The following is a 12,742-nucleotide window of genomic DNA, read 5'->3' on the forward strand; positions in this document are numbered from 1 at the left end:
CCCCTGAATCAAACGCAGCCCAGTGTTCCGAGGCCCTAAACTTGTAGCGGCCCCGTGGCCAGCTAGCTGGCGTTAACACTGCCGGTGTTGCAGCTTCAGACCAAGACTATTTCTCGGTGAACGGCGATGCAGACGAGGCCGACGCTTGCGGCCAGCAGCATCTTCTGCCCCCGCCGCCACAGCACCTGCACCACCACCAGCAGCAGCAGCAGCAAACGGATGCGGACAAGTGTTGCACGGTTCCACGCGGAAGCGAGCTGGCGCAGTCGTACCGCCGAATGTTGCAGGTGAAGAGGCCCGTTTCGACGGCCGGGCTGCCGTGCGCCAGCGGCATGGGACCCTCGCCGTCGTCGCCGCCCTCGCCGCACGGCGTGGCCACGATCCGCCGCGTGCCGTCCGCAAAAACGGCGCCGAGGCCCACGGGCGGCCCGCGGCCCATCCGCCCGCCCAGCGTGCCCGTGCGACGCACGGCTCTAAGGTACGAGGCCCTTTGAGGATGACGAACGTGTGGTTCCGCGGTGCAAAATACCGATGCTGTGAAATAATAGTTGCTGCAGTGGATCAGGAGCCCCTAAACCCTGTCATTCATTCCCATGCATGGGTATGCTTGCAAATTAATATGCCCTTCACAGTGCTCTGTGAGCTCCAAAACCAATTGTGATTGACAGTCATGATGTTTTTCAATTTTACGATGGCATCTTGGCTTAACATAGATTCTGTCGTGTAACAACACAGACACTTCACTAACATAACTTGATAACAGAAGCACTTCAATGTCCCAATACATTACCACCGTAATATTTCACTGCCCGAAGTCCGTTATACACAGCTGCCTTAACTACACTCAGATACATCCGTGTAATAACTCGGCACCTCACGCAAACTGCATCACCCTAATTCAATCCAACTTTACGGCCCGCGTAACGTCGTGACAATCTCAATGTTTCCTTTGTCCCTCAATTCCCCCTGGCCCACTCCTGTCCCCTCCGCCTTCGTCTATCCTTCCCATGGCGTGGCCAGGGTGGACGTGAGCAGTCCGGGTGTCCTGGTTCTGGCTGACGAGGCGTCGCCCCACCGCATGGCACCCCCTGAGCTGGTGTCTCCCGAGGAGCGACTGCATATCGCGGCGACGCGGCGCAGCATGACGGAGCGGCTGGGCGCCGTGGTGGTGGCGGCGCACGCGCACGCCCAGTCGCACTCACCCTTCTCCCCGTTCGCCAACACCAACGCCAATGCCACCGGTGCCGGGGCCATCTCGGCAACGACGTCAACAGCGGGCAGCGGCGCCGTCACGGTCACTGTCGGCGCGCACGAGGACGCACGCAAGCAGACCACGCCGCACTACCCGGTGCAGGCACAGGACATGCTGACGGCAATCCGCCGAGGCGTGCGTCTGCGCAAAACCTCAACCAATGACCGCTCAGCTCCGAGGTTTTGAGCTTGGATCACCGCCCTCCACCCCCCCGACCCCGATCCCATTCCGTTCCGTTCTTTAGCTGATTTATTTCCCACCACCGTCCGACCGGCTTCGGATTAAGGAAAAAAATATATACGTTGATGGTGATGGCAACAAATAGCCGTCAGAAACTAGAGCAAGCAACTTGTTGCAACCATTCGACGCGGCGCCTGTCCTCGTGTTTTGTGATTTTCTTGGAGCAGACGGTCGACACATCCCAGTGTGTTTGTCGATGCCTCTACTGACTGTGCTGAGCACCAAAAGATTCATTATAAGCACTTACACGTGCGCGCATGTGTGTACGGGTGGGGTAAAACAACGTTGCTTCATATTTACGTCGGTTTTTTTGCTTGTTCATTTGTTTTGGATTTTTTTCACGCTGAGTAATGCTCGCATGTTTTTGTTCATAGCATAGAGGACATTTGTATAATTAATACTGTAATATCGACTAACTTTAAGTAGTTGCATCAATTATAATGGTTCCTTTCTCTACTTTTGCGCTGGGCGTTTTGGAAGACAACATAAATATGCTCGTTCACAAGTGCAGAGCGCGTTGCACGTTTAGAATGTGGTCAACGGTCACAGCTCGAAAGCCCCTGGCACTTGCTGCTGGTATTGCTTTGCCATTTCACACTGCCTTAAATTGTATGGTACCTGGCAGAAGTGGGAAAAGGTGAGGCACGGTACTGTGCAGCACAGAGTGTTGCACCAGCAGCACCAAGAAAGCGTTGCGAGTCGAAGGGAAGATTTCAAGCGAGTGTAATGATTTTCATTTCCCATTCAAGTACACGTTTTTTGTGAGGGGGCTTTTTGTCGGCAATTCCAGGCCTCTTAATAGCAGCTTATTTGGGAAAGACCAGAGAGGCTGGGTCTGCGGATTCACTGAGGCTTCCTGCTGTTCAAAAAGTGTAACGTTCAGGTGACGTTTGTTCAATCACACTCCAGCCTGGATTGAGGAGAATGGGAGGAGCCCGGAGCTGAGGGGTGGCTGATGCTTTGAAGGATTTGTCTCCCATTTTGGAGATATTTGGAGCACAGTGCACGCTATGCATGTTCACCTACCGTAAACATGCGTGAAAGTCGCACAGTGTGCGCACGGCGGTGGTGATAATGTGCAGGCTTCGATTAAATTCCGGATTAAATTTCAACCACCGCTTGGTCAAAACACCCTCTCCCAAACTCCAGATGGAGCGCTGCCACCTTATTCTGTACTTTTACCGTGGTGGAGATGCTGCAATGAACATTGCTCGTGCAGCATTAATGTGACTGTTAATTCATTGCACTCGTTCTCTCTAAGCGAGCCTCCCCAGGTGCTGAGCACAAACCAGTCCCGTGGCAAATATAAGCCTTACACCAATGTTACAATTCTTGGAAGTTGCCGTTGAGTGCATTTTTAGTTAATTAGTGCACAAACGAAACCTACACGGTGTGTGCAAGTTTCACAACGTCTTGTTTGTATACGTGGGGTTATTTTCCGGTTCCTTTATATTTGCTTTTCAACCAAAGCCCCTAGGCTTACGATGTGATTATGGAGCAGCGGTCAATAATAAGAATATCTTTTCAGACATCGCTGCAAGCGACTGGCTTTCCCAGTGGCCATTCGAGCAGAAGAGTGTAACATCTCTGCTATTTTCTGAAGCGCTTTCATGAGGTTTTCTTCCTTCGCAACAAAGGTCACTAACTCCCAAATCCAGCCTCGCCACTGCCAATCCAGCCTCACTGTTATTGTTCAGCCATGCCCATATCACAGCTGTTTCTCTGCCTGGCAATGTTTTTTACAACAAGTTACACAGTAGGTCCACTAAGTAGGTCACATCGTAAGCCTCCTGGGGCTTTTAATTGCACTCACGGTTTTTCCTGCGGCATGTTTACCTAAGGCTTTAACGGTCAAATGCTCGTTCTCTTTAATCAACATAATTTACAAGTGACCTGACATTCTTGCTTCCTAACTGGAAATGACAGCTCTCTTTTGGGGGCGGTGGGGAGTCATCGACAACAGCATATACCGTATTTGCATTCTGGAGGCTTCAGAACATTACGATACACGCGAGCTGTAATTGCAGAGTGTGTTTATACGCATGAGCCCAAACAGAATTGGCTGCGAATATAGCACTGAACTAGGCCAATAAAAAGGGACATTCGCTGTTCTGTGAAAGATCAATTATTCTGGAAAGGCTCACCAAGTCTGTACTCTTCTTCATTTGGGTCCTGAATTGGAATATTTATCCTATAATTTTAATGACCGTATTGTGGCTGTAAGGGGACACTGGAATACCCAAAGAAACCCCCACGCATGAGGGGATAATTCTCCAAGGACAATACTCTTTAATAATACTCGACCATCTCCTGGCCACTTTTATGCCCATTTGGTTTGAGAGGATCACAAATTTATAACGGCAAAATAATTGCATCTGAAGGGATATTTTCATGGATGTTTTGAATATAATCATTTGAACTATATGACTGCAAAGGCTTTATTGCAAGCAAGACAAAAATAAACTGCTCTGGTTCGCCGTGTAGGAAATGAAGCATACCTGAGGATCCAAGTCAGCTGGTGTCTCCAGGTGATCTGAACATGTATGTTGTCGGTGGTCACGTAGAAAGAAAGCCTTTCAGCCCGCACGGTGCAGTTACCAACAAGTCAAATGTTGCGAGCATTGGTGGGTGATTTTGTCACAGATAGACATTTATGTACTTAAGCAGCTTGTCAGGTTGAGCTTTTGTTTTTATTAAAGATGACTAATGGTATATTGACTCTAAATATGACCAGAAGTCAGTTGCAGGTTTTTCTTGTTTACCAATCAAAATACTATAACAGCGTTTATATGTGCATTCCACAGTTTACGCACGCACAGTGAGAAAGCGACAGGTTAAGCTAAATGGTGATTCAACCCTCCCACACCCAATGCCACAGGTGCCGTTTTGCCAATATCAAGTCATTATTGGTTGCTCAGAATCACGTTCAAGCAGCCCTACAGAAAAAAAACAACGCCGCCACCGCACGTGGGCGTTTGATGTCACTCCTCCATGAGTGTAACCACGCCCGCGTTCAGTGTAGACCAGTGATTACTTGAAGCCAGGCCTCAACACCGATTCGTGAGAAAATCAGCCCAGTATAGCTGCAAGTTTCATAACAATTGTCAAAGACGAAACATCTCCAAAGAAAAAAATCTAAATGTGCCCCATGAGGTGTATTTTTTCCTTGAAATTCAAAACGAGTGCCTCTGCACAGGAGCCTACTACTGTCGTGGGCATGGTGATGTTTACTTTCCAAACCTGAGCGTGGTCCTGCAGGTTTTGAAATATTTTATTACAATGGAGACCAATCTGTTTACCATGAAATTACTGCTCCTTGTCTAGCGATGTCAAATGTCTCCATATTTAAATGAGCATTGAGGCAAACTGTATTGATGGTGAAAACCTTGCATTGCTTGCACTTCTCAAAGTGGTATTAATTTTATTGACCCCCAGGCGCATGATGGGCTAACTTGACCCCCCGATTTGTTGTTGAATTTTCAGATTTTCAGATGCGAGCCGGGCATTGGCACGGCACCACCTGGCTGGTTAACAATTATTTTGTGTCCCCTACTGGCAAATTCATTTACTGACAACCCCCCAACCCTTTCCCCCTACCATTTCCCCCTACCATTACACTCAACTGAGATTCAGAAGGACAGTGGAAATATTATCTTGTTTGATTTCAGAATACTGTAATTATATTCACATGCTTCCCTCTAAAACAAAGTAATATACATTTTCTATATTCAAACAGATACTTGATGTAATACCCAGCATGTTGAAGAGAAGTTGCTATCATTGACCTCGTAAGTAACGCTGTTAGAAGGCAGTGAACTGTGTTGTGCGATGAAGACTGAGTAGGGCAATGGTTTACACTTATAAAACTTTCAACCGCCTCGGATGTTACACACGTGTACAAATATTTTGGTGCATAGTAGAATCGAGCTGTTTTTTTGTTTTCAATTTTAATGCTTAGTTCATGTTGTTTATCGGTTTGTTTAAAAAGTCTGAAACAAACTAAAACAATAACAATTGAGCTCCACAGCAAGAAGATTGGCTGGACCAGCATTGAAAGAACATTTAATTTATAAAGTAATTTCGTTTTATCTTTTTTTATGACAATAGTGGATATTCTAAGATTAAGCATATTTTAGTACGTGTAATTTCATGATATCGGTATTTGAACGTGTCTCAATCTTTTAATATTTTGATGTTTTTTACGACATTTTTGTCTTTGTTTTCTTTTCTCTCAATTATCCGAGCTTGTCTTTGACTTAACTCTTTTTGACATTTACACATTTTACAAGAACTTGATAATAATATTCTCTCGTGCCAAAACTAAAAAAATATAATCTGTAAACAACACTTTGCACCCTCCCAGGCTTGGAGACGAAGATGATGATGATTGAGGTGTAAATGGCACCAAGCGTTCTGTAACAAGTTTTCACCGACCTCTCAGGCTCATGGAAGGCCAGGTGGCCAAGTAGAACAGCCATCTGTAGTCCGCTGTAAACGGCATGTCATAGTGCATGTCATAGTGCACGCGTTGCTTAACATCTGTGCTGACTACTCTTCCGCAAACAACACTGCTCACTGATGGAGGGTCTGTGGCTTTTTCAGAGAACACCCAAAATACTGGTTTGGGAACTCTTGAATTATTTTAACAGTACTCCCACGGATGCACATACATAACAAAACAAACCGTTCATAAATTTTGATTTAAAGATTTCGTCACTGCAGGGATTCATATTCTTGGTTCTTTCGGTAAAGTGTTTTTTTACCGAAAGAACCAAGAATATGAAACCCTTCATAGTTGTAGTGGTCACACCTTAAGCAAGACGTCGCCTTGCGTGCTGTTCATGACATTGTACTTTTTACGCCACTCCCGAGTCAAGAACTGTTGTGTGAAGAGAGCAGTAAAATCCTTGTGACCCACGTGCCCCGTGTGCTGGGAATACCCAAGGCGGATCGATGTAGTGCAGGACTTGATACGTTTGTGAGTGCGTGCGGACGTTGGCAGTTGTCGCATTGCATTTAAGCAGCGGCCTGTGAGGAGCAGATTGTGTCAGGGATCTTGCAGGCTTCAGTCCTCAAGACCTCATACGCCGCTCGCTCTCACAGTTGGACAAGTGCCTGACTTGATGCATTGTGCCTAAATGTTTTGGCTGAATTGGATATGGCACAATGTTGAGCCATGGATTTACATAGCAGGTAAAATGATACTGTTACATTTGTCATTAATTTACTTTGTTCACCACGTGAGAACCCATTTACAAAAGTCTCTTGAGCAAGGAAAATGTAAAGCATGATTTATGCATTGGTAAAAAAGCAGTTTCCACCAAATTTGGTTTTTAAATAATGGCTGGGATGTTTGAACAAAAAATGCCAAACTTCTTTCCCAGCAATGTATCATGCCTCTTGGTATAACGGGGATTTTCACTTTCTAAATGTCAAGCATAGAGCATGGTACAAATGTAAGGTTGGTAAGGAAAATTTTAAGTTGTGTAAGGGTGAACTCGCAATGTGGCAGGACCAAGAATGTCCGTGCATGCTTACAGAACCTAAGAGCTATGTTTGGCCGGGTGTGAGGTGGTAAATTGGTTACAAGTGGTGGAAGAACTTTCGCCATGTGATTCGACTTGTAAGAGATGGGACAGTCTAGTTCCAAGTAGTCTATGGCCAGTTGCATAAAACACCTTATTAAAACACTACTTATTGTCTTCATGCCTGTCGGTGCCGGCATCGATCCCATTATTTCCAGTCGGCGTATCCTTCATGTATGGCTCCTACAGCGCCAACTTTCGCAAAGTGCAGAGGAGTCTGATGTGCAGACGATTTTTCAATCATATGTGGGTGCAGTGATAACAAAAATACTATAATACAGTTGGTTCGAAAAAGTTAACATTTACTTAAGCCCATAATCCTATTGTCCTACAACTCTTGATGGATGGGTGGGTATTTGCGGGGTGGAATTAATGCCAAGAAAAAGGACTGGTAACCCGATACGGATAAAGTTGGTTTTACTGTGCGGCCAACCTGCAAAACAGCTGTCAGGATCTATCTTTGTTGAGATTGCTCGTTACGTGTAGCAGTGGATAAATTAAGAAAGAAGAAAACACGGAACTGAAGGTGTTTTATGCAAGCTGACTCGTGCGTGTATGGAGTAATATCAAGACGGGGCATGACAGCAGGACATTCAATGAAGCTTGTATAATGTTTTGTTAGCCACTGTTGTCGCTTAACCCGAGAACCGACGTGTGTCAAGCAAGCACAATGATATAGAGACAAAGCAATCGCTCATGCCCACGCTATTTTGCTAATCTCAACAGTTGGTGGACGAACGTTGGCTGACCTATATCTTATTCCTCTCTCCCCTTACACCCCACCCCCCTACTCCACCCCTAATTCCCACCTTATGTACAGTATATTATAATAGACTAGTAGATCAAAATCGTTTTTTTTTTAGATGAAAAGTGTTCGCAGTGCTTCTCGCTTAAAACAGCGAAATTATTGAATAAAGTTGCAGTAACGTAAAATAGATTGTCATGCATTCATTTTTTTTCTCCCAAATGTCTTCAGTTTTGCGATGGGGCTACATTGTGGGCACCAGTTGCAAGTGGACGGTTCTCGTTTGTCACCAGGTACTCTTCACTGATTTTCGCTAATAAGACATCGGTGTGAGGGCCTCCACACATTTGGAACCGAAACCGTTAGGGGTTAACAGCACGTTGATGGTGAGGTGTTTTCACTATTTGTGTATTGTCGGGGGCCGGCAGTGGCCCGCTGTCCTTGCAATGAAGCGTACTGGGCCACATTGTGGGCACCAGAGGGCAGTGCACGATAGTCGTATGCCACCACGTGCGTGATCCCTTGGCTTCAACCCGCATTGGCCAGCGTGATGAAGTGAGCAAATAATTACCAGCAGTGGATTGACAGGAGGGCTGTACACATAACAAATCATGGACGAGTACTGAGATTCTAAAACTTATTCTTAGCTTATCGCTGTCTCGATCTCGACATTCACTTGGTCGCTGACCAGTATTGAATATTGTGATGTGAAATCGTATTTTTTTAGCCAGTCGTTATTCCAGTGTGTTATTGGTGTTGACAGGTAAATGTATTAAGTTGATGTTTCATTGTCTGGTTGTTTGGGTGCATTTGAAAGTTTTTGGTGAATCGGAAAAGCGGACTTGCCACCGATTATCAGCAGAGGTCGCAGTGTGTTGCGATTCATTATACAGTTATCAGTGTGGAATAATAACTGCGGGCCTTTACCCCGGAAAGCCTCGCTGAATCTCAACTTTCCATCCGAGTGCTGCAGTTGCATGTTTGAACAAAAAAATTCAAAGTGTTTTTTTGCGGTTGGGAGGAAATCATTATACCCGGAGAAAACCCAGCATGCGGAGGAGGGAATAACACTCAAATGTTAACACAGACTGGTACACGAACCCACGAACGCATGTACAAGCAGCTGCTGAGCCACCACGGGCAACAAAACGTTAACAAAACGAAGGATTTCGATTTAAAGCTTTCGTGACTGCAAGGATCCATCTGATTTGGTTCTTTCGGTAAAGTCACGTAGAATGAGAATAAAATAATAAATTGATAAAATAGAATAACAATAATATTCTCACGACGTTTCGGCCACAACACCGAAAGAACCAAAGAAAACGAAGGATGGCAATAACGGGGAAGGGATGCTTCGTTATGTCTCCACCCGCGTTCGTACCATCTCAGTTCTCCGCGTGCGATGCCGTGGGCGAACAGCAGTGGGCGTTGTTGCCACGGCCTGAGATTTCTCATTCACAGCATGAATACACATTCATTTTGTGACGAGTTCGTAAAGGCCGTCTTCGCTACCTCATGGACTGAATTTCGTCTTGCTGCCTTGTCGGAAAGTACCACAGAGGTGTTTGAGAAATGCAGATTAAGGTCTTGATGTATATAGATACTTCTGCGTTGGCAGTGGTGCACAAGCACAAATAACAGACACGCGTGATGGGGGGGGGCGTTTCAGGCAATGGCCCTTTTTCTGCCGTGTATTCGACGAATGCATTTTTTGTGATTGTCTCCCCACGTGCCCCGTCCGGTATTGACCATGAGACTCGCACCCTCTCTCCATGTTCGCCAGCAGAGGGCGGTAGCGCACGGGGCCAGGGGACACTTCAACACGGTGCCCAATCCCGGTCTGGCAATTTTCACGCTATAATATGGTAATCTTATTTCACAATACAAAGATTATCACGATATCAGTTCCCCATAAATTGCTCTCTGGACATCTGTGAAAAAGCTTAATAGAGCGCCTCGGATTCCTCCAGTCTACAGATTTTAATAAGGATTCTGATTCCGTATTTCACAGCGTTGTCTTTTTTTTGCGCTTTGCTGCACCAGTCGTACGAATATAATGGATAAAATTTGTTCAACTGCATTTCCACTGAACACGCCTTGCAAAGTAAGTCTCGGCTGTCACTTAGCACAGCTCGTCTCTGGCAAACAGAGGGGTCCTCCTTCATTGAGTGCTTAGGAATGATTTTAGAGTTACGGCCCGGACAAACCTAATCCGCTCCTGCTTCGCACAGTGAATGGTGTGCGGCACCTGGCACATCACATCCAGCATGCCTCTCTCTGTGGCTACTTAATTTACTTTCTATGCCAGTCCACTGGCGACCCAGAAACAAATAGGGTGACACACGAAGCCCGAGCAGAGAGTTGGGGGAAGGGGCTGTTAGCGAGTAGCACCTATGAAGGCCGGCACGGCGCACGAGGGCATGGGTGGCCAGCATCACGCCCGGCCGCCTTTGTCTCTCCAGTGGCGATGATTACACACCGCACCAGTTACTCATTTGACGCTGAGTTGACCTAGGGGAGGCCCAAGACCGGTTCAGATAATTGTCACTGGTGTTGGGCCGTGAGCGGGAATCGCGGGTTCGTAGGGCAGCGCGCTGACCACTGCACTACCGCTCCCCGCGTTTGACTGAACAGTGAACAAGGAGTCTTGCAAAACAAAGTCTTAGCTGCCACGTAGCAGCCATGAACACAGACAACAGCCATAAACACAGGGGCCTCATTCGGCACCCTGAACCAGCGACTTCACGATAAGATTAATTTTCCGTGGGGTAGCGCACGATATATAGTTTTTCACAATACGATACGATATTGCATATTGCAATATGTCAATCACCGCGCTATCAGTTCCCCTTGTCGGTGTATGTCGCGTGGTATTGCGCTGTTGCTGTGCTTTGGAGTACCTCTCGTTAAGGGGGTGCAGGAACGTGGCTCGTCAGTGGTTTGACTGCAGTTGCTTCAACACCAACCTGCCACACGTCGCCCCAATCATTGCGACGTTGCCGGCAGAATGTGGCAATAACCTCGCACGTGCTGCCAGTTACAGACGATGGTCATTGCACGGGTCGTTGAACCACGAATGCTATAACGTTGTAGACTCGCCGTGTCATCACTTACACTTATGCGAAGCGCCGATTTCATGGGTAACGTGTGTGTCTGCACAACTTGTATTATTGCGATGAATTATTTGGTGATGCCGTTGCTGCTGCTGCTGCGCTGGCAGTGGTGCACAAGCACAAATTACAACTCAACATCTTCAACAATATTGCGGCCTTTAAAAAAATATATTATAGGCGACGTTTCGGGCAATGGCCCTTCTTCATAGCACAATATATAATTGCGTTGTGCTTTTGACAAGTGAGTTTCTTGTTCGTTATTATGATTGTCAGTAGAGCAAGTAAAACACTTTAATAAATGCAATGCTTAAGAAACACAATGAGCAACGGGAATCACGATATAACGATATGTTGAAAACAGACGATACAATGATTGTGGAAGTAATATTGTACGATGTATCGTAGAATTGCATTTATGGCGATAAATTTAGTGGACAATAATCACATCCATTATACAGCAGCGTATGAATCGAAAACATTTTAACCTAACACGCAGGACTCGATGTACATATACGTTGAACCTAACGATCTTTGTCAAACCACGTATGGTTACTAGTACCACTATAAAGACAAAGATCCCCCGTATAGCCTTAACAGACCGTTGGGGCAAGTGTCATGAACGCCCAATGTCACAGCAAGTACATAACGCACGTCGCATGCTTACACAATACACTCCTCGTCATACACAACACACCGATACACAAGACGTGCACTTAAACACCACACATGCTCAAACACAAAGATCTCCCCCATTCAGCATGTAACAGACTGTTGGGGCAAGTGCTGTTGGCGAGCACCGATGAACGCCGCCACGGCACACGAGGGGTGGGTGGCCAGCACCACGCCCGACCGCCTTTGTCTCTCCAGTGTTTACACACTGCACCACGTACACATTTAAAGCTGAGCCGACCTACAGGAGAGGCCCAGCACCGGTGCAAGACATTCGTGACTGCTATTTGTCATGAGCTGAAATCGGTCGCTGGGTTTTGTAGCGCAGTGCGCCCATCGCTCCTTACAAGCTTACAAAACACACTCGCACTCTCACACATCGGACACGCATCGCATCCGCGCGTCGCTACACACACGCCACCCGTACGTGCTGCACACGCACGTGCTGCACACGCACGCGCTGCACCCGCACGCGCTGCACACGCACGCACTGCACACACACGCGCTGTATACACACCGTGCTTCACACACACGCGCTATACACACGTGCTACACACACACGTATACGCACGTGCTGCATTCGCACGTGCTACATTCACACGCGCCATACGCACGTGCGCGCTGCGCGCTCTGAGTTGCGTGGGGGTGGGATCTGCGCAGGTGGCGCAGGGAGAGGAGGCGGCGGTGGTACCGGAGCGATCGAGTCCGGCTGCTGGTGCCGCTATTGGTGGTGGAGTTCTCCTTGGAGCCCGAGGCGGTAACGACGAAAGGAATCCCCGTGTCTTAAGAAGCGTCCGAGAAGAGCGCTCTCAACCTGGTCACCCATCTCCCGTCCCGTGCCACCCATCTCCCCGCGTCATCCCGTTCCTTCCCCTGGTCCCGTCTCTTCCCCATCTCATTCCCCCCCACCCCCTCTCTCGTTTCTTCACCCCGTCTCGCTCCGTCTCACTCTAAGTTGCGCGACTCCTCCCAGCGTCTCCCCTGCACAGCCGTGTGCCATCTCGTTTCACTTTAGCTCACGTCGCACCCCGCTTCACCCTGGGGTCCCGTCGCTCGTCTCTCCCCCTGCCTCCCGCGTCTCCCCGGGTCTCCCCGTCTCCCCCAGCCCGTCTCACCAACGATCATTCTCGGTCTCGTC

The 12,742-nt window shown here is 47.4% G+C and overlaps 2 protein-coding genes across 9 annotated transcripts in view; both read left to right on the forward strand.

Moving 5' to 3' along the window:
* The window catches only part of LOC116952036 (protein MTSS 2-like), an 82,391-nt gene extending 74,381 nt beyond the window's left edge, over nucleotides 1–8,010 (forward strand). For 6 of the 7 annotated variants that reach the window (XM_032971022.2, XM_076074102.1, XM_076074101.1 and 3 more), the window contains 2 exons: nucleotides 94–478; nucleotides 1,021–8,010. In XM_032971022.2, coding sequence (XP_032826913.2) covers nucleotides 94–478; nucleotides 1,021–1,438 — 803 coding nt within the window. In that variant the 3' untranslated portion in view covers nucleotides 1,439–8,010. The remainder of the gene's footprint in view (nucleotides 1–93; nucleotides 479–1,020) is intronic. The other variant, XM_076074100.1, reaches the window with a different exon arrangement.
* Nucleotides 8,011–9,641: 1,631 nt separating this feature from the next.
* The window catches only part of LOC116952126 (neuritin-like), a 46,468-nt gene continuing 43,367 nt past the window's right edge, over nucleotides 9,642–12,742 (forward strand). For both annotated transcript variants that reach the window (XM_076074105.1, XM_076074106.1), the window contains exon 1: nucleotides 9,642–12,361. In XM_076074105.1, coding sequence (XP_075930220.1) covers nucleotides 11,662–12,361 — 700 coding nt within the window. In that variant the 5' untranslated portion in view covers nucleotides 9,642–11,661. The remainder of the gene's footprint in view (nucleotides 12,362–12,742) is intronic.

Source organism: Petromyzon marinus, chromosome 45 (assembly GCF_048934315.1).
Source record: "Petromyzon marinus isolate PM22_M1 ecotype Great Lakes invasive population chromosome 45, UKy_Petmar_22M1.pri1.0, whole genome shotgun sequence".
Taxonomy (NCBI): Eukaryota; Metazoa; Chordata; class Hyperoartia; order Petromyzontiformes; family Petromyzontidae; genus Petromyzon; species Petromyzon marinus.